This window comes from Cucurbita pepo, chromosome 17 (assembly GCF_057944985.1).
Source record: "Cucurbita pepo subsp. pepo isolate OVF chromosome 17, ASM5794498v1, whole genome shotgun sequence".
NCBI classification, from domain to species: domain Eukaryota; kingdom Viridiplantae; phylum Streptophyta; class Magnoliopsida; order Cucurbitales; family Cucurbitaceae; genus Cucurbita; species Cucurbita pepo.
This window is the reverse complement of record NC_141814.1, coordinates 732838-754496: the sequence shown is the minus strand read 5'-3', so window position 1 is coordinate 754496 and position 21659 is coordinate 732838. Positions and strand designations below refer to the sequence as shown.

The 21659-nt window shown below is 35.0% G+C and overlaps 3 protein-coding genes and 1 long non-coding RNA gene across 11 annotated transcripts; 1 reads left to right on the top strand and 3 right to left on the bottom strand.

Annotated features, from left to right (window-relative positions):
- Positions 1–1839: 1839 nt before the first annotated feature.
- LOC111778110 (uncharacterized) lies at positions 1840–5857 on the top strand. Of its 8 annotated transcripts, none has more exons than XR_002812491.2 (6): positions 1840–2201; positions 2303–2399; positions 2478–2543; positions 2701–2834; positions 3304–3542; positions 5000–5857. It is a non-coding gene; the product is annotated as an uncharacterized LOC111778110 (long non-coding RNA). The 8 variants fall into 8 exon arrangements; XR_002812489.2 differs by having other exon boundaries at positions 1841–2201; positions 2711–2834; XR_015413454.1 differs by having other exon boundaries at positions 1841–2201; positions 2303–2543; positions 2711–2834; positions 3304–3384; positions 3455–3542.
- On the bottom strand, positions 4713–6751 carry LOC111778109 (protein DETOXIFICATION 55-like). The gene is made up of 2 exons (XM_023657763.2): positions 6618–6751; positions 4713–6491 (listed from the first exon to the last, which is right to left on the bottom strand). Exons 1-2 carry the CDS (start codon positions 6660–6662, stop codon positions 4971–4973), a joined length of 1566 nt encoding a protein of 521 aa, XP_023513531.2. The 5' UTR covers positions 6663–6751; the 3' UTR covers positions 4713–4970.
- A 9221-nt stretch (positions 6752–15972) lies between these two features.
- Positions 15973–17003, bottom strand: LOC111778967 (uncharacterized). The gene is made up of 2 exons (XM_023658982.2): positions 16789–17003; positions 15973–16701 (listed from the first exon to the last, which is right to left on the bottom strand). Exons 1-2 carry the CDS (start codon positions 16873–16875, stop codon positions 16246–16248), a joined length of 543 nt encoding a protein of 180 aa, XP_023514750.1. The 5' UTR covers positions 16876–17003; the 3' UTR covers positions 15973–16245.
- A 1727-nt stretch (positions 17004–18730) lies between these two features.
- On the bottom strand, positions 18731–20722 carry LOC111779243 (putative pectinesterase/pectinesterase inhibitor 21). The gene is made up of 2 exons (XM_023659354.2): positions 19601–20722; positions 18731–19524 (listed from the first exon to the last, which is right to left on the bottom strand). Exons 1-2 carry the CDS (start codon positions 20622–20624, stop codon positions 18833–18835), a joined length of 1716 nt encoding a protein of 571 aa, XP_023515122.1. The 5' UTR covers positions 20625–20722; the 3' UTR covers positions 18731–18832.
- Between the last annotated feature and the right edge of the window lie 937 nt (positions 20723–21659).

The window sequence follows — 21659 nt, the reverse complement described above, 5'->3', positions numbered from 1 at the left end:
TAGAGAACCAGCTCGTTGAATGCACCATGCGTGCTCTTGCCTCTGGATATCCCTGTTCAATTTGGTTCGTCCATCTTTAACCTAATTCGTTGGAGAAACGTTTGCAAATTTGTTTGAATAATTTTTAAATATTGTAATTTTAAAATTAAGATTAAGAATAAAAATGAGGTTAAATTATTTTAAAAAATAGTTTGTATAATAGAATGTAGGGTTTACAGGTGTTTGGATGTGGGGAGAAGGAGTGAGACGTGATGAGAACGGCGCTGTCTTTGAGCTGGATATGTTTTGTTTCACCTACTTTTATTTTAATACAAAAGCCGGCGCTGGCGACTATATCAATTAACACTCTCAATCTACTAATTTAATCACCTGCCACGTGGAGGTCAAATCAGTCAGTGAAATAGGAGGAAATACAGTAAATGAAGTGAGAGATAATAAATTAAATTAAATAAATAATAAATTCAGGAGAGAGGAATTGATAATATTAATTTTAATTTTTTTTATTATTTATTATTTGACAATTTTAAAAAATAATATTTAACTATTTAAAAAATAATTTTTCAAAATATATATTGAAATGGTATTTTACTGATAGTTACTTTTATTAAAAATAAAATTTTAAATAAATTATACGAATATCCAACCAACAAAATAAATATATATATATAATTTATTTGAATTGAATAAGCTATAAATTTAAAAATTTTATAACCTAAACGTTAGAGTTTTTTTATTTATTTATTTTTATTTTTATTTCATATTTCTCCTCTCTTCTTTTGATTTTATCAAGATTATTTATAAAAATTATTTTTAAAAATATTGGTTAGCTTTCATAGCTTCAAAAGTACATCCCATGTGTACGGGACTTATGATTCAAACTCGAACATAAAAATTCTATTCAAAGCATCATATAGAGTAAGATTAATATTTTTCAACAATTTTATAATAAATATTTAGAAGCGTAACAATATAATATATTTAAAATATTAATTATATGTTTGAATTTTAATTTTAAGAATTAAATTTAGCAAGTAAAAAAACCAAATTTATGGTAAAAGAAAAGAAAAATCTATGGGCCAAAGGTATAATAATAATATATATATATATATATATATATATATATATATATATATATATATATATATTTTTTTTTTAAGTGAAGGTCCTATCATCATATTTGATGGGGAAAAAAATGGGGATTTATGGTGGTATTCAATGAACCATTATAGTGGTCCATATTATAAGGAGGAATGTGAAGTTATTCAAATTTTCCACTCCATTATTATCACCACATGTGCCCAAACAAATGTCTTTCACCCACTTTATCTTTTATGGACATTAGAATAATTTTGTGGAACAAATATAAATATTTATGAATTATTTTTGTTTATTAATGAAATTAAAAATAAAATAAAAAAACATTTCGTATTAGGGTCGAGATCTGGCTCGCATGTTAGAGGTTCAAATCTCGGATCAAACTCGACCTATATTACACAAACGTTGAGATTATGTGAGATTTTCATTTTTGTTAATAATTCATCTAATTGAAATTCAATTTAGATGTGATTTTACGAGTTTACCCATCACCACATGATATATTTTTATCGAAGTGATATAGAAAATTTAAGGATAAATATGGAAGAAAAATGTTGAAGAAAATTGAGTCAAGCTAAAATTTAAGTTTTGATTATTGGGCCAATTTAGTGGGCTTGACTCTGCATTTTGGATCCAAATAATTAATGGGCTTATAGGCCCAATTAGCAGACGGATCACAGAGGCCCATTATCATTAAAAAAAGAAAAAAAAAAAACCCGCCAAAAGGTTCAACATATCCCGCTTTTGGAACTGTTATCGTCTCCAGAATCAGAACTGAATTGATTTTCTCTATAATTTCAGTTATTCCATTAATTTTCCTTTTTTTTTTTTTTTTTCTTGCATCGGAAGTCAAATCAGTGCGAAAAAGTTCATCCAATTCCAAATCAATGGCGACCGATCATCACAGCGTGCGACGAAAACGATTTGGCGTAGTGGACGTACTGTCGAGTGTTGGTGAATTTTTCTCACCGAGCATTGATGAACAATGGAGAATTTGATCCAGACAGAATGGAATTCAAGTTCGCTGTTGCTAATGGAGTTAATTAATATGTTGATCGAAGTCGAGAAAGTTGGGGAACAATCGTGTCGTTGATGCTGTTATATCGGTACACTAGGACTAGGCCTGCTTTATTATCCTTAGCACTGCCGGATTATGTTCGCCATGTAAGCTACACAAACGAACTTCTTGATATTTGTCTTCTTGCAGTGTCCAATATCTGGTGGATGTTTCGCGGCATCTCGCCAAATAGAGGCCAATTCGTTAATTGGAGTTGAAAAGCAAACAGAAACATTGGGAATGATTGGTAACTTATTTTATATTGGCGCTAAATAAATTTTCTGATGAATTTTTCAATTTTCTCGGTTTTGTAATTTTCTTACAGGGATCGGAAAATAAATTTTTCCACGATGCAATTCAGAGTTATGCAGCCAATTTACAAATATTCGATGTGAGTTAAATCTTCACATGTTTGTGCATATTTCTTGTGCTTTTTTTTTTTTTTTTTTTTTTTTTTGCTTCTGTTGAGGCTGTTTTGTTTCGAATTAGAAAGCAAATTCGTTCTTATCGTTATGGAGATTCCATCTCACTCATTAGGCTAATGACAGTCGTTTTCAGGTCGTTTCATTACTATATCATCGTTGTCGTGGAAATGGAGTTTGATTAGTAATGTAGAATCTTGCCTTGGTGGTCCATGGTGTAAAGTATGCGCGCCACTACTGTTGCACGCTAGGTGTTTGATGTAATGTCTCTGCATAATTTGGTTACCCCCCCTGCATAGTTCTTTCCTTTTTTTTAAAAAAAAAAAAAAAAAAATTGAAAAGTCTCAATTAATCATTTCTGGGAATAAGATTCAATTATCTTTAGACCAGTCGGGTGATAATCTCTATTGTAAGCCATAGGTTTGAATCCCATATTACTCTTAAAGCCAAAATTGTCTCTACTCTGCATCGCACATGCTTTGATTCCATATGATACAATTACTTCAAAAGTTAAGTATCAAGAGTCAAAATCAAACCAAAATTTTACTTTTTGTTACAACTTAACATCCTTATCTTAACCACCGATTTTGCACCCCATTGGGAAGTAAGCTGATTTGCACAACTTTTTGAATTCTGTTTTGCAAAGAGCAATCAATACATTTTAGGCCTCTAATGATTAAAAGTTATTATTAAATGGAACTGTTGATGAAGCTTGCTTTCTGTTGGCAGAAATGTTGGACTTGAAACTCCGTTGGCACAGGTTCAGTCTCTGTTAATTAGTTGAAGGGTCAGCAATCGGTGGACATAAAGGCACTGATCTTGAACGACAATTCAGTTCTCTAATTGTTTGACATTAATTTGCTGCTTTTCTTGCACACAGGGAAGGAAGCTGGATTCAACGTTTTAATTACTTTTGCTCGTTTGAGTTTGAAACAAGAGGAGCGCCATACCCCAGAAATGGATGACAGGTAAGGCAATCAGGTTTATACAGCTTCTTTGCCTCCCAAACACGCACAAAAGCCTTAAATTTAGCCAAGCCTTTCATTTTTCCTTCTTAATGAAAAACCCAACCCCAAGACAGGAGCATTATTCAGTTGGCTTTGTATGATTTAGCTGCTGCTTAGTAATAATGATATGAAACTGTTTTAGACTTGTCAAAACAATATTTACTATTTAGTACAGTAAACCAGGTTAGATTCTAAGTTTTCAAAGCTTGTTTCCGGTTGAGGTGATCTGAATGATCCTTAACTTGAGAAGTTCTTTGAACGGAGAAATGAAAGAATAGGAATACGTATATAACAATAGGATTGACGGAAAAAAAAAACTTGAACTATCGTTATATAGAATCAATAAAGGACGATGAAAACATGTAGAGGAAATGAGTTCAAGCCTAATAGAATTTTGGGTTTAGAGGAAATGAATTCAAACTACAGTGATCCTAGTAGAATTAAGTATCTTATGAATTTCTCTAACAGCAAATATAGTAAGATCTAATAGTTCTGTGAAATTAGCTGCAAGTTGGTAAAACTCTTGATCTCTCCAAAATCTGGCCCTGGCACAAACTTTTTAAAAGAAGAGTTACAACAGGAGAGCTGTAAAGCATCTTCTAAATGGTTCAAATTTGGACCACTTTTTGGATATTTTGGTCCAGCATTGCTTTGTACCATAAAGAAGGAAGAATCAGGCTAATGTGATGTGGTATATACCAGATTCCAAGTTCTAGCACATGCCTAAGTTTAGAAGTTATTAATGAAGGTTATCATCGCAAGTTGATAGTACGAACATTTCTTTACGTCATCATGTGTGTAAAAAAAGGTGTGTTCTCAGAAAAAGGAAAAGAAAAACCCATAAATTTGTCTGCTCCGCCACCATAACTGAAGATCTAGCCCTGGAAATGACTATAATGTCCAACATCGTATATGTATGAATGATGATATGAATGAAGAATGTGGTAGTTGTATTGTTGAAGGATTGTTTATTATCAGCCATGCATTTGCATGTACGAATACACTGTGGAGTAGCGAACGGTTCATTTTTGTTGTCTCAATGGCCACACACACACCACACCACACATGGCTGGTCTATTACTGTGCTTCCATATGCCTCTTCCATTTTTTTCGTTATATAGTTTCCGATCATATTCGAAAGGGAAATCTCATCCATTGATATGACACCAAATTCCCCCCACCCAAAAACACAAAACTAAACAAAAATATTTCACTATCTAAATATATTACAAACATATCCCAATTCCAATTAACCCCAATTTACCCGAAATCAAACAAAATAATAGGCTTTAAAGAAAAATGGAGATAATTAATTGTAATATATAGTATACCTTCCTATTATAACCTAAATTATGCTTATATATCATGCTTACTATTGAAAAATTAAATCTAACTCTGTGTGTCTTGTTTTTGAACAGGCGATTCTTTGAGAAATTCAGGACCTTCCTCGCGTATGGCTGTGTGGATTGCATGTGCGAAGACATTATCGGTGCTTTTGCCTACCAAGTCTTTGGCTTTGATCGACTCCATTTCCCAATCTGTATTGAACACAACTATTAAGATTGAGACCACACATGCCATCTGAGCTGCCAAAAGCCCATAGCAAAGACCCACAAACCCAAACTTCCAAACAAACGCCGACAACACCGCCACCGGCGCCCCCACCATGTAAAATGAATAGAAGTTTATTCCTGCTCCGATCCCTGGCCTTGCACTTCCCCTCAGAATCCCGCAGCTTGTTGTTTGTGGGCAATTTGCCAGCTCGCACAGTCCGATTATGGGCAGAACCGCCATTGTCAGCTCTAGAATTCCCTCATCTTTTGTGAAAACTCTTCCCCACGTCCTCCTGCCTATGGTGGTCAATGCGAGCCCCATCAATGAACCCACCAACGCCAATCCTATCGCCACCACCGCCGCCAGTCGTGCCTTCTTGGGCCGGCCGGCGCCGAGCTCGTGGCCGACTCTGGTGGAGACGGCCGCACTGAGAGACATTGGTAATGTGTACATTAGTGAAGTTGTTTGAATTACAATGCCTGAAGTTGCGAGTGCAATCCGCGGGTTGTAGAGGTAGCCAGTAAGAATGGTCATAAACTCATACCACCACCATTCCAAGCAAACTCCAAGGCAGCTAGGAATTGCCAATTTGATCAGCATTCCCCATTCCTCCCCCGTTGTGGCAGCAGCGCTGACGTCGGTTCCAGCGGCAACGGTGCCTTTCAGTGGCACAAACAGGTTAGCCTCCTTGGAAGAGGAAGAGGAAGAGGAAGAGGAAGAGGTTCTGCGAGTGCAGAATATCAAATAAAGTAAAAGGAAGAAAAGTGTATTGAAGTTAGCTATAAAGTTAGAGATAGCAATCCCACGGATTCCAAGATCAAGAGGGAAAGTCAAGAAAATGGTGATGGGAACATGTAGGAGAATAGCCAACAAATTGCACCACATGACAAGCCACGTGGTGCCTTGGTTTCGTAGGTAAATACGCAAAGGGTGAAGGAGGCTGTTCAATACCAAGTCAGGGACTGCAAAACGGCAATAAACAGCGGCAATTCTAGTGATTTCTGGGTTCTGGTGAAGAACCAACATGAGAGGCTCCAAATTGAGCCAAAGAATCCCAATGGGAAAAGAAGCAAAAAGCAAAATAAGAACCGTTCTTTGTAAAGTGAGAAATGCAATGGAGGAATTGTGAGAGCCAAAGGCTTGGCTGCAGAGTGGCTCCATTCCCATTGCGAGGCCAGAGAGAACTGAATAGCCAGTGATATTTGTGAAGCCTATGGCTAAAGAACCAGCAGCGAGATGAAGAGTACCAAGCCTACCCATGCAAATGACAGAGATCATGTTTTTGAGGTAACTCACTAATCCCATTGCTAAAACAGGGAAGCCAATGTCAGCCATTTGCTTGAGCTCGTCCAGAACCTTGAAAAAAGGAGGAAAAAAAGACGAAGGAGAGGACCAGAAGGTTAGCAAACAGGTATGCAATTAAATATATAGTGCCATTATTTTAATATTCTCTGAGAAGTTTTTTTCTTTAAGAATTCGTACCTCTGGCATTGTCGGGTACTTTTGGGACTTCTCTTCTGCAAGCATATTTTTCTTTCCTTTGCCCCTTGCTGTTTCTTTTTCCCTGTGCTCAGTAGAGAGAGAGAAAGAGGGAGAAGAGAGAAAGCAAAGTGAGTATTGGGCATGCAGGAAAAGATTTTAATTTATAGAGATGGGAATTGGACCAATCGGTGGGGGTCTCCTTTTATATGCGTCTATGGGACACACTCTCTCTCTCTCCCTAGAATGCACAGAGGCCCCCTTTAGTTTTGCTCCCCATTAAAAGTTGGATGATTTTAAAGTCTAGGAGAAAAATACCCAAACTTTTTCTTTTGTGTTTTTTCAACTAGAATTTTTGGGTTCTAGTAAAAATAAACCTGTTCTTATTTTCATTAACTACTTTGAGCATGAGTTTTATACCATTCAAGATAGTTATCTTTATATAATTTTGGTCTCTTTTCTCAGTTAATATGAGATTTTAGTTACACCCTAAATATTGAGAAGATTAGAAGAACTAAGTATTAACTTAATTTTACAAGGTAATTTTGAGCAACTTTTAATGGTGTATATCTTATTTGTATATAGATAAAAATAGTTCTGACTATTGTAGATGAGTTTGATAAAACCTTATAAGATGTTGTCAACCTAATCATTCTCAAATGGCTAAAACATTTACTCTAGACCAAAAATTTGATTAGGAGGTTTGAATTCCCCCCTTTGGGCTGTGAACTAAAGAAAAACAACTTTAAGATAGGTTTGACTTGTGAATTAGGTTTGTATAACTTAGGTCGATAAGCTGAATGTATAGTTTGGTAAGTAGGTTATATAAATCGTGGGTTTGCTAATTCCTGGAACTTAATAAATTTAGATTTCTAAAATTTATTTCTTAGGCTAGGCATGCACATTTACAATATACATGCTACAAGTAAAAAGAAAAAAAAAAAAACTAAAAACAAAAAATTCAAACTCATACCAATTAAAATTGCCAACAAAATATTCCCTAGGCTCTCCTTTTGTGGACAAAGTTTGCACTAAGTTTAATGTGGGGCGTTATTTGCTTGTTTCGTATAGAGCATGTATTGCTTGTTTAAACCATGTGATAAAGTTGAAAGTAGCATACAAAAATACCTATAAATTTTTATGGAATTTTGGAAATTTCCAAAACTAAGGGAAACATAATTACTCCTCTCTTTGTGAAAGGATCATAAACCTTTAATTTTTCTTCACATGGAAAAAAGTGAAGTCATATTCTTATGAGAAATTTGGTAGCTTCATAATCACTCTTATTTTGATGAGTTATTTCTAATATGTTTTTTCCTTTTAAATTCGTGATTATCTCATAATTTCTTTTAGTTTGTCCCACACAATGTCATCATTTTCAAGTATATGTTTATACGGTTCAAATGGTTGATGTTTTTTGTGATTAATGCTAAGGAATTCTTTTTCAGTTCGGAAATTATTTTGAATGTGATATTATTAAGAGATATTAGGTCGTATTACGATTTTGTTGGTCATGGATGCGTCTCTTTCAAAAGAATAGGGATAAGGATACATTTGTGACAATAGAAATAACACATAGATATTTTGATTTTGTTGGCAAAAAATCTCACTCACACACTCAAAGGAGAAAGAAAGCAAAAGAGAAGTGGACCTTTCTTGTTTGAATTGCCACTTTCAAAGAAAATAATATATGGTAACTGAGCTGCCTAAACCTCAAAAGATGGGCAATGCCTTTGCAATTTCTTGCCAATAGTTTGGTTATACATATTAATCAACAGTCAATTAACCTCCACATGCTGTTCTCTTATAAGGCTACTGCTATGTACCTCTAATATAAGGTAGATTTCAATACCCAAAATTGTAGGGGTCATTATATTTTTCTATCCATAGCTTTGCTTACCTCCTCTCCATCTCTTCCGCTTTCCCATTTATGTCGATTCAACGTCACATTACCATTACATTATTTGAATATCAACTACTAGGAACCAGACTCATAGTTGTCAGTAAAACGAACGAACTATAAATTCAGGTGCCTCTAAAGTTATAGTAATTGCATGTTTGATATATTTTATATCACCTCGAGTTTTATTTTTTTATTTTTTTATTTTTTATCTTAAATGTTGTGGGGGACGGTAATCAAATTGTTCGGTTGATTCATTGGTGACTTTAAGTTAGACTTGAAATGCTTCAAAATGTATTATAGGGGAGAATGACCTTGAATTATAAGTCATGATATTTCTTTCTTTGCTTATAGCCATGCGACGCATTCTTCATTTCTCTCAAATCTTATTTTCAAATTCTCTTTCTAAAATCTCTCTATGCTCCCATTTTCTAAAATCTTCTTTCTAAAGTGGGGTTAGAAGATTGGATATATGTTGTTAGGTCGAACACGACACGATTTCGAGTTGGCTGATTCACTTGGTGGTGAGAGTGAGTGTCACTCAATCGCTTATAAAAGACCTATAAAAGTGAGATGGTGACATGTTTCTGGAGGGGTGTGGAAGGGGGTAGAGGTGAGTAATAGGAATTTTAGGGTCAAAAGGGGTGCGCTTGTTCCAGCGTAATCAGAGGGTAAAAAGCTTCTTTTCTCAGTCATAAATCTGATGCAAAAAAGGAGAATATGGGGGAAAAGTGCATTATTTTAAACCCTATTCAAGAAATTAATGCCAAAGGGGTTTTCTTTTTTTCGTTTTTTTTTATTCCGTCCAAAGTTTAATTTTATTTCATTAAATGCCTTTATTTGGATCTGGATTGCTTAGGTTTCTCACATAACTAACGTCCTTTTAGAGCAATCAAATTTTGCCTCTTTTGTTCATACCGAATCAAAATCTCCCACAATTATTATTTTCCCACCAATTAATCATTTAACAACTCCTATCCCTCCTTAACGTTCAAATAATACAGATTATCTCTAAATTATTCAACCAACAAACACAATTCGTTCTTAAAAAAAGAATCCAAATACTATTTTGTATTAAACATTTACATAAAACAATTTATTTAAAAGTTTTCACGAGTCATTTGATGTCATTTAATATGAGCGTTTACAAAAATTTGCAAACACAATAGAAAACAATAGAAACAAAAACTTGACTTCTCGATCTCAATCAGGCATACATACTAAACTTGGGAGTCGAATAAACAACATTTTTCTTGCAACCTAAGTAGAGATCGAGACGATTGACCTCCTTTTTGAATGTCACACATAGACAAGACCATCCATGTGCATGAAACCTAGGTTAAACAAACATCAATAATTATTACACCAACTTTGGATAATCTTGTCTAAGCAAAATTTCATTCCATCACTTCTCCGTAACATGTCTTTCCATTAAGTGGAAGGATTTCTTACCTTATACTTCATAGTAAATGAAAATATTTAGAGAAAAAAAAAAAAAAAAAAAGTCGATGAAACGACAGCGTATCCAACTGTCGCAATCCCTCCTATGGTCATTTCTGCCATTAAATGGATTTTGCTGTTAGAATGGCATTTCTTTGGTCCCAAAGTCTCAGGCACCGAATGGAAACCAAGAGCTCAAACCACCGACACCTTTGTTGGATGATGGAAGTCCCACATCGACTAATTTAGGGAATGATCATGGGTTTATAAGTGAGGAATGCTAACTCCATTGGTATGAGGCCTTTTGGGAAGCCCAAAGCAAAGCCATGAGAGCTTATGCTCAAAGTGGACAATATCATACCATTGTGGAGAGTCGTGTTCGTCTAACATGGTATCAGAGCCATGCCCTAAACTTAGTCGTGCCAATAAATTGGTAAATCCTCAAATCCTCAAATATCGAACAAAGAACTCCTAAAGAAAAGGAGTCAAGCCCCTCCTCGAAGGCAGTCAAAAATGACTAAGACTCCAAAGGAGTCGAGCCTCGATTAAGGGCTTTATAAGTGAGGAATGCTAACTCCATTGGTATGAGGCCTTTTGGGAAGCCCAAAGCAAAGCCATGAGAGCTTATGCTCAAAGTGGACAATATCATACCATTGTGGAGAGTCGTGTTCGTCTAACAACCTTTTCTGCCTTCTCCCGCAATCACTGACAAACCCCATACGTTTTCTCAACCAAACTATTAATTTATTAACCATTTTTAAACCTTTTTTTTTCTTTTTTCTTTTTTCTTTTTTCCTGCCTTTGATGTTCTAGGAGAGTGCAAGAAAATAATGGGATGATTTAGGGTCAAATTTATTTCAATTAAAACACGAACGTCTCGGATATCAGTTTAGCCGATAAGAACTCACGAGATTGGTTGATTTTTTTTCTTTGTAAAAGAATATTCGAGCTAGAAAAAAAAGAGACGAGACCCATAATTAAATTATGCGTACAAGTTTAGATCATTAAAAAGATGTGATATAGAAAGTTATCTAACCATTCAATTATTACTATTTTTCTTTTAATTTTTTTTTTTTAGAAGGCACTATCATTCACTCAAACGCTTTCGATCACCGTACACAAAGCATCCTACTTTTCAAAGAAAGCGTGACAAAATAGATACGAAGAAGAGTTGTTTTTATAGGTCGACAAAGAGCACACACAATCGATAGTAAAAAACGGAGTTGATTATTCATAAGATTTTGTAGATATTAGGGGTAATAATCGTTGATGGGGCCAAGAATTGGACGCTTTTGTAACTAGATATTGCACTGAATTAAATATTCCTCTCTTTGTTGATGTGTGCTTAGTCAACATTCTTAATTCTTTCAAATTTGAAGCCCTAAAGTGGGAAATTTTGAAATTTTGGAGAAACATAAAAGATTGTCCATATTGCTTGGTCTTCCTCTTCCCTCCCACTTACTAAATAAAAGTAGGGAAGATTGTCATGCCTTGAGCTTTTGACTAACACATTGTTTTTTTATATTAATTAACATACTTTTAGTTCACATTATAAATCTTCTGTGAAATCCTACCTCGGTTGGAGAGGAGAACGAAACATTTCTTACAAGAATGTGAAAACTTCTCCTAACAGATGCATTTTAAAAACCTTGAGAAGAAGTCCAAAAAGGACAATATATGCTAACAGTGAGCTTGGCCTGTTACAAATGGTATCAGAGCAGAACGCCGAGCAGTGTGCCAACGAGGACGTTGGACCCCCAAGGCCAAGGGAGGTGGATTGTAATATTTGCTAGCAGTGGAATTGGGTTGTGGCACCTACTCCTTAACAAATGCAAATGCGTTCTATATTAGGACACTGACAAGATTTAGAGTACATGGTTGGAAAGAAAATGGATTGTTCCATTCACTTTTTCTTCCATACACATGAAAACAAAGAATGCTGAAAATGGTAAAGAAGAATAGGCAGTAAAGAAGGAAAAATAAGAAGATAAGTCTTTGGTTCATAGTGGTCCGACCATGGAGGCCTACACCCAACTCTCAAGGTAAACAAGGTACAACCCTTTCTCAATTTCTTTTTCCTTCATTCTCATGCATTCATCTCATACAATCAATTTTATTTTATGCCCAATTTCATTCAAACAAATAATATAATTTTAATATTCTTTTAAAAATACAAAATATCCTTACATTATTAATTATGTTCAAATGCATTTTTAATTCACAACCGCTGCTACCATCCAAATTTATCATTAAAACAAAGAAAATAAAATAAACTAAAAAACAATATTACAGGCTAGCAAATTAATTATTAAAAATAATTTAATTTAATTTAATTTAATTTAATTTAAAAAACCCGTAAAAAAAAAAAAAAAAAAAAAAAAACGGGGGCATGTGAAAAAAGGATCTTTTGAGGGCACAGAAGCATGTGATTGAATTGACGTTAACCTAAATTTAGGCTCTCTTCTTCCTTCACTTTCCTTTCCATTAAAGCAATCAAACCACTTGAATTTAATTCTTTTTTTTATTATTTTTTATAATTTCAATTTTTTTTAACCTAATAAATTTAAATATGTATCAACAGTTATTATCATTTTCGTAATTTATATATATATATATGTATGTGTGTGTGTTGGATTTTGGAAGATCCTAAGATTAAGGTTATGGATAAAGGTAACGTGTCAGCTGGAGCATAATTCAACTACTTTAGGTACATACTTTTGATTGTCGTGTTTTTTTTACGATAATATTTTTTTTATGATCTCGTTACATAATTCTTTGAGAACAAAAACTATATTTGAAAAATGTTTCAAAACGTTTTTTAAACTTGTAAATGTAAAGATTATCTGATATCATAGGTTCGGGATTGTCTTAGCAGCCGATACCGCAATCCCTACGTTTACAATTGTCTTAGCTATTAATTTTTTTTAACGTATTTTCGTCGAACTTTAATTTTTACCGATGCTCGACTTGTCAAGTACTTATGTCGTACTTTTGATTAATTTAGTTTTTAAAACTTTCGAGATCACTTCTAATCAACATCGTGGCCTAATTTAATGTACATTTTGGACCGTCCGTAGAGTTATTCTCTATATTTATAATTTTTTTCTTCGCTTGGTTTTTAGTTTGGAATTCTTTCTTTTTTTGTAAGGTTAGGTTGTCTATATATACTGATTTCGATTAGATCCAACTTTTGGTTTTGGGACATATTCGGCACACGTTTATTTTTCTTTCTATTATCGTGAAAGTTTTGACCTAAAATTGTATTATCGTCTTATCTACTTGTTTTTCTACATATGAGTTACGTCCGAAATTTGTCTATTTTATAAGTCATATTATTACGCTCTAAAATGAATCGTATCAAAATTGATTTGCAACATGTTTTAGTTTTACATCAAAAATTTATTCAACATGTTTGCCGTGATGTGACTATTCCCTAATAACGGTTTGATGAATATATATATATATATATATTATAAATACAAAAAAATACAAAAAGTGTGAAACTCACCATATCGAGTAACTTTCGAGTATAGTTTAGTAAATTATATATTTACCACCATAAATAGATGTCTACGGTTCGATCTCAACCTCCAAAATGTTAAAAGATCACCGCTAGTTCAACAGAGTCAAGTCTAATAATTGTATGAGTTTGAGGTAAAATACTTTAATTATTTTATAAATAAATATTTAGATATTTTATGAATATATTATAATCTTTTTATAATTATTTTAATAAAAGTGAGAGTATTTTACATAAAATTTGTGTCGAACGCAACACTATCGAGCTAAAAAAAAGCTCTAAATTAAGGTTTTTGAATCCTCCTAAAATAATGTGTGTGGGCCCGTGAGTGGTGACGAGGCCGAATTGTGAAGGCCCAATACCTTTGGGCCGAAAGGCTTTTGACAGGCCCAAATTTGAATACCTGCTGAATAAGTGTCGGCCCATCATTATTTAAAATTTTACCGCGAAGCTTACTATTTTACTTTTTATTGAAATGTCGGATCCAATCATTTGTTTTTTCTTTTCGGAGCAAATTATGTAAAGGATAAATAATTTGGTTAATTATTGGACGATTATTGTCGCCTTTTTACTTTATATATTTTGTGATAATTTATTTCATATTTATAATCCACTTTTTCCCTTTTATCACATTCATAACACTCCAATAGTATCTCCAATTTTTTTTTTTATTTCTTATAAATTATTTTATAAAATTTAATAAATAATGATTTCAACCATAAAGTTTTTTTTGGTTAAGCTGTGTTTGAAAGGTTTATTTAAATTTTTGTTTTTAATAAAAATAAAAATTTAATTCGTAGACCAGATTTTTATTTATTTTCAAGTATTTAATTAATATCTTAAGCTCAATTTTTATATTTATTTTTAAAATTAATAGTTATTAGAGAATAAATAATAAAAAATAATTATGTATATGGTTTTGTTTTAATAATAATAAAAATAACTATTTAATAAATAATAATAATTGAAATTTGATTAATGGGCCTATATGGATTCGCGGCCCATAACAGCCCAACAATTTGAAAAGGAAGAAATGAAATAACTGTACATAAATCTTGCAGGCGAGTTTAACGGTGGAGATTGGGCAGCCGCGTGCGAATCTCCATTCTGACAATGCCACGTCATTCCTTTTAAGACGGAATATATTTAAAGTTACTTTGCTCAGATTCAAGTGAAATCCTTCCTTTTTAGGTTCGAATCTCTTTTACTCCCGGTGAATTTTATTTTCCTTTTTTTAACCACTTGGATAATTTTATTTCAGAAAGTCAATAAAAAAAAATTATTCCTTTGATTTTAACCCTAACTTTAAGTGGAAATTTAAATAAACATTTTATAAATATTATAATATTTTAATAGCATTGTTCACCTTACCGAACAACTTGTATTGCCCAATTCTAATGGAAGAATTTTGGTTTGTTGTTTAGTCAATGGGCGAAAAATATGAATATATTATGACTGATAAATATTTATAAAATTTTAATTATTAATATGAAATCTACGTGAATAAATAAGATATTGGTAAATAACTAAAGTATATATATATATATACTACCCAATTCATTTATACAAAATAAAGGGTTAGGTTAGGTTATGATCTTTTTAAATCATTTTTGTCAGTAATTTAATTGACTTGTCGTAAAAAAATCCTCGAAAAGGATGATATTTAAAGAAATGCTACACATGTTAATGTTGATTAATTTAAAATTTTAATTAATACAACTTGAAAATAGAAGTATTAATTTTTTATTTTATTTATTATTTTTATTTTTTTAGAAAAAGAAAGGAAAAAAAGAAGAGAGACTACGAAAGAACGTGGTTTGCAGGGAATACGAGCGGACAATACCCGGAGCGGCGGGCACATGACTAACTGATGCATCGACGTCAGCCGCTAGCAGTTTCGAAAACCGACGCATCGTTTCTCATCAAGAGAGCCGTTGAACACGCAACTTCCTCTTTGTACGCATCACCTTCTGTGTTTGTTCCGATTTGTCGTTTTCCAATTTTGACCAAATCCCTCGCACTTGCCGTTGCAACCGTTTGATCTCCATGGGCCCAATTCTTCCCTCTGGCCCATTAAGAGCGTACTGGCTAGGGCCACACCAGGAAGTCTAAGATCTTGACGCGTGGCAAATGACGAAAGGTAAGATCCATTCTGAACCGTTCGATTCGGTTAGAAGAAAATTAAATGAGAAGGTACTCGGAAATCCTCCAACGGATCTACTGAAATAAAACTATTCCAACCGACAGTTAATTGAACAGTTAAAATAATCAGAAAAGTAAACGTACTTTTAGACCATAAAAATTATATTGCAAAATTTAAAAAAAAAATGTAATTTAAAAAAAAAAAATCAAATATGAGTTAATAGGAAGAAATTTTTATCTAATTACAATTAAACCTCCTAAAGTTTAGGAGATAGTGATATAATATGATGATTAAGCTTAAAAATGCAAAAAAAAAAAAAAAAAAGAGACGATTCCAGGAAGAACGCGGAAATCAATAAAGGCGGAGAAAGAGGGCATCCTTTTCCCGATGGATCGAACACAGCTTTCCAGTTTTTTTAAAAATAAAAAGAAAACCAAAAGCAACCCTTGAGAACCGGCCCCGCCGGTTACCCCATCCACCGAATCGACAACCCATCAAAAAGAAGAAAAAAAAAAAAAAAAAAAAAAAAAAAAAAAAAAAAACACCCTTTACAGAGTACTTTGCTTGCCTTTAATAATCTTAATCGAAATCGACAACCCTGAAAAACAGGGTTAGTTTAATGTTTTATTCAAGTGACTAAGTAAATGGGCATGGCTGCTGACGTGGAGTTTCTGTATTGTTGTTGCTCCATGTTCAGTTCTCGGAGGCTGAGATACGGAATTTGGATGTCGGATTTTCTCGTCGGCGTTAGCGTTCCAGCGAGTGGACCGGATGTCGGTCGGGTGGTGGAACGTAACGGCGTGTTGGAACCGCTACGGCTTTCAGTTACGTAAACCGGACCGGAGATAGAGGCGCGGAAAGCTCGTGCTCTTGCTTGGTGAACGTCGTGGTGGTGGGTGAAAACAGCGTCGTTTTGATGGTGAACCCATTTCCATTTGAAGAAGAGAAGAGCGTTTTTCCACCACCGTTTTTTCTTCTTGGTTTTGATAGAATCGTCTTTGGAAATAGGCTTTTGGAGCTTGAAATGAATGGAGTCAATGGATCTCGAACCCTCTCGTCTGTGTTTCCTTGCTTCTTCCAAAACCTAAATATATAAATAAAAATAAAAAAACCCATTTTAATGAATAAATAGAAAAATTTATAATCTTTTTTAAATGAAGAAAAAAAGAACCTGAAAATAGTCGAGTTGAGGATCGAAGCCATAGTCGCTGAAGTGCTGAGGTTCAGGGAAGGGAAAAACAGGGGATTTGGAAGACATTTCTTTTGGGGGAAGGTGAAGAGACCAAGTCAGTAGTGGAGGGTTTTAATGGGAATTTGAAAAAGGCCATGGAGAGAGGAATTCCTTTATAGCCCTTTTTTTCTTTTTTCATAAATAAAAACATTAAATTAAATTATTTCCCTTCCCATTATTTATTTTAATCATCATTCCCACGAGACCCTCCCCAGCTTATCCATCTCCTCCCTTTTAATACTATTTCAACTTCATGGGCCGACAAAACAGGCCCAGTTGAAAACCCACCTTAATTTTGGTAGGACTTCAAATTAATATTATATTTTTTCAAAAAATTATCCAATACAATTAATTTCTTAAAATGTTTTTTTTTTTGGTAAGAATTAAGGAGTTGTAACGTTAATCCAAACGGAATTAGTCATTTTCATATCAGAGAGGATCACGGTGTCAAGGAAAGGCGCGTTATTGGTCAAAGACATCGAAAATTTTGGACAAGGCGAATGGGCCCAGAAAGTGAAACCCACGGCCCATATAAATGGCCCTTTGGAAAGCTCCACTTTTTACCCCCACTTTATTATCCATTTATTTATTTTATTTTATTAAAACAGGATGAGATAATAAATACAGATCCATGACGTCAGACGTTCTCATAATAATCAACATAATAATAATAATAATAATAACATTTTTATATTCATAATTCAACCAATTTATTATTGTAAAAAATAAATCTTTATTTTTACTCAAATTCAACCTGAACAATTATTAAAAATATAAAACAATTTGAATATCAAACATTTTAGGCAATTTTCCCCAAATATTCTTGATATTAAACTTTTTTTTAGAAAAAAAGATTAATATTAGATATATGAGTAAAATAATTATTGCAATAGCAGTTCTAATCCTCTTGACCTATAGAGACGACCAAACACAAGAGATATCCCCACGTAGTTTCCTTCCATTTTTCTCTGTCTTTCCACCAAATTTATTGTTCCTTGTCTTTTTCTCTAATTTCCTTTCTCCCTTTCTCTCCCAATTTCCCCTTTGAAATTAATAACGCCGCCGTTTAATAATGGCCACCGCCGCCGCGTCTGATGACGACGACGCCTTCTTCTCTCCGCCGTCAGACAAGCGCTACACTCTCAGCAGCGGAATTATACTCCGCGTAGTTATTGTACTGTTGTTCGTCGTTATTCTCATGATTTGTTTTCATCTCTACGTTCGATTGTACCTCTTCTCCCCCAGCCGCCGGCCATCTCGACCCCGCCGTCGCCCTCGTCCGCATTTTGTATTCACGGCTGAGCCACGTAGCGCCGCTCCGCCACGTGGTTTGCCGCAGTTGGTTATCAAATCCTTGCCTCTATTCGTTCACTCGGCGAAACCCGACTCGGATCCGATTTATTGCGCGGTTTGTTTATCTGAGTTCGAAGAGAACGAAACCGGGCGGGTTATCCCCACATGTAATCACAGCTTTCACGTGGGGTGTATTGATATGTGGTTTTATTCGCACGTGACCTGCCCGCTTTGTAGATCCGAGGTAAAATCCGAACCCGAATCTTCTACTAACCCGGTCGAGATAGTTGTGGAAGAACCCGATCGTGGTAACCCGGTTGAGGTGGACGACGTGTCGGAACACGGGCCTCGAGGGCAACGGAGAATTTAGTGAAGGAGATGCGACGGAACGGGATTTGAGGAGGAAACGGAGGCGGTGGGTTCAGAAAGATAACGGTCCTGTGGCGGAACACGTTTGGTGTTGTAAATATCTGTTTTTATACATTTTTTATTAATTAAAGGAATATTTTAATTATTTTTTATATTGTTCTCTTTTGTATTTTTAATTTTTTAATGAATAAAATTAAGCAAAAAAAGAGAGGCATGAAAATGTGAAAACAATTCAATTTATTTGTCGGATCCGATTTGCAACGGTTACATTTAATCAGATTTAAATGCTGAAGTGGCAGAATCAGCCATATTGGTTCCCTTATCACATCATTCCAGGAGAGTACGGAACTCCCGTGTTCAAAATCCAATCATCGCCGTCGATAAAAATCTTAGGAGTGAAATCGGCGGCCTGTTGCGGCGTAAGAGTTTTAATTCCTTTCCACTTCACTCTATTGGTCAGGTCAGCTCCCGGTCCTTTGTTCTGAAACTCGGCGTAGAACAATGTGTTCAGCCCAAAATCGCCCATCCACGGCAGCCATCCCTCAGGCTGAATTAAATCGTCAATTTCAGAACCCATAATAATGGTTCGTGAAAATTGCTTCCAGGGACGGCCCAAGTAGGCTTTGTTCACGGCTTTGAATGGCAAGTAAGCCGGGTCCCCCATGAAATGGCAGTTTTGGAAAACAAGACCTGTCGGTTCGCGGTTCTCGAGCCGGCCTTGAGCCGTGACAATGCATTGTTGGTTAGCCAGTGGCTTACGGACGACCAAACTGCAGTTTTGGAAGACGGCAGCTGAGTTCCCAAAAACAAAGTCAATGGTGCCACTGACTTTGCAGTCACGGTAGAACTGACGGTGAGTTTGGGCGTAGAGAGTATCTTGGTAGCCGTCCATTTGACAGTTGAAGAAAATTGATCTGTCAGATTGGACTCGAAGCGCCACGGCTTGATGTTTCGCCGAGCCAGCGGTGTTCTCGAACCCCATGTCTCGACAGAAGAAATTGGCTCCGACAACGGCTAATTAAATGCAACAAAAACAACATTAAAAGAAATTTTTTTAATATAAACAAAATTAAGATTTTTATTGACTTACCGAATGTTGCTGTCTTGAAAGTTTGAATGCCGTCGACGAAGTTCAAACCACCAGACACGACGGTTTTGGTCGGGCCATCACCGTACATTGTAACATGAGTCAAAGCCTTAGGAATAAGAACAGTTTCCTTATAAATTCCAGCCTTAACGTAAATCACAAAGGTTATATTGCTCTTCTTCGGCACCTCAACCAACGCTTCATTAATCGTCTTGTATTTTCCACTTCCGTCCTGCGCCACCACCACATTCGGTGTGATCGCCGCCGTAGGCAGCTGCATCAGCCGCCTCTTTTCGTCGGTAACCCACGACGGCACTTCATCGCCGGCCAACAACCGACGCCCCTTTTTGGATCCTTGCAACGATCCCAACATGTTCTTCAATTCAGTTACAATTGCAAGACCGTTACTTGTCATTTCTTGAGCTGACTTTAAAAACTTCTTCATTTGTTCACCGGCATCACCGGTGGTGTTTTCAAAACCATCCAAACATGTTTGTTCATAAGTAAGGGCCCCACTTAACCAGACAGACAAATCCTCGACGAATTTGTCGAGTTTAGCCATTTGAAAGGTGCCGATTCGGTTGAATGAATCGGTTATATCGTCGATAGCATATTCTAGAAGCTCGCGACAATTCTGAAGGGCTTGGTTGGTTCTTGGTTCTTTGGCTAATGCTTGAAGCGTGGTGGAATTTCTAATCGCCGAGTTAAGTTGGTCCATGCAAACTTTGAAGCCGATTTTTACAAGCTCTCTAGGGTCTGTTGTGTTACTGCCTTCAGACATTAAACTCTCCTCGCATGTTTCTTTGTAATCGGTTGGCCGACAAATAGTTTGAATTGCTTTTGTCGATGAAGAAATTTCTCCGGCTCCGTCACCATGACCGTCGCCGAGACCTTCACCTTTGTGGGAGGAGTTGTTAACGCCAACGGTAACGGCAACGACCATGGCCACGAGGAACAGAGAAGAGACGCCTACTAAGGCCATTTTCTTTTTCTTGTTGTCACCTTCGGCGTCAAATCCATTCGACATTATTGAATAAAAATAATATTATTTTTTTTTTGGTTTTTTTATATTTTTTTTATCAGAGCTGGCGGGGGTTAATGTAGAAGGAAGATTGATTTGCCCCTGGGCTCTGATTTGGATGAGGGGGTGAAAGGTGAATTTAAAGGGGGGAGAGTGAGGTAAAAATAGAAAGTAATTTCAATGGTAACTAATTCTGTTCCTAAATGGGAGGTAAAAATGACACGTAATTTGAATGGTGGTTATTTCTGTTCTCGAGGAATTGGTGGGATTTTATGTTTTTTAGTTATTTTTTAGGTTTGGGAGGTAAAAATACAGCTAAAACTTTCAATAATATTTAAAATTTTTAATTAATATCCTTCCAGTAAAAAATAAATAAATTACTATATTTAAAATATACGCATAAAATTATAAACACGTTTAAATTTTATAAAAATAAATAATTAAAATTTTACTGTCAATATATAAATGAAAACGGTCTATCTATAAATGATAGATTATATATTTTTTTAATGTTACTCTTCAAAATTCATTAGTATTTTTGGAATGATATATGTGTAGTATCAGTAAGATTCTTTTTTAATGCAACTCAAATACACTTACAATCTAACCTAACCGAGATCGTCATGAGTTTGGGAGGAGAACAAAAAATTCTTCATAAACGTGTATGGGACGTGTTTTAAAAATCTTGAGGGAAAGTAGTAAAAAAAAGACAAGCGATGGGCTTGGGCCGTTATAAATGGCTTTAGAGTCCGACGTCGAGCAGTGCAACAACAAGGATGTTGGGCTTTCAAGGTAGATTGTGAAATCTCACATCGATTAGAGATGGAAACGAAACATTTCTCATAAAGGTGCGATAGACTTGAGCCGTTACACATCAAACATTACTAACTTAAATTTAGATAAAGGAGAACAAATGAGACAAATGATTACGACCCAACTAAGATGAATAGTTGAGACACCAAAATTATTTCCATAAAATATTCGAAAAGTATATAAGATATAAGAATAAAAGCAACGTCTAGTAGATTCCATGTTGACACT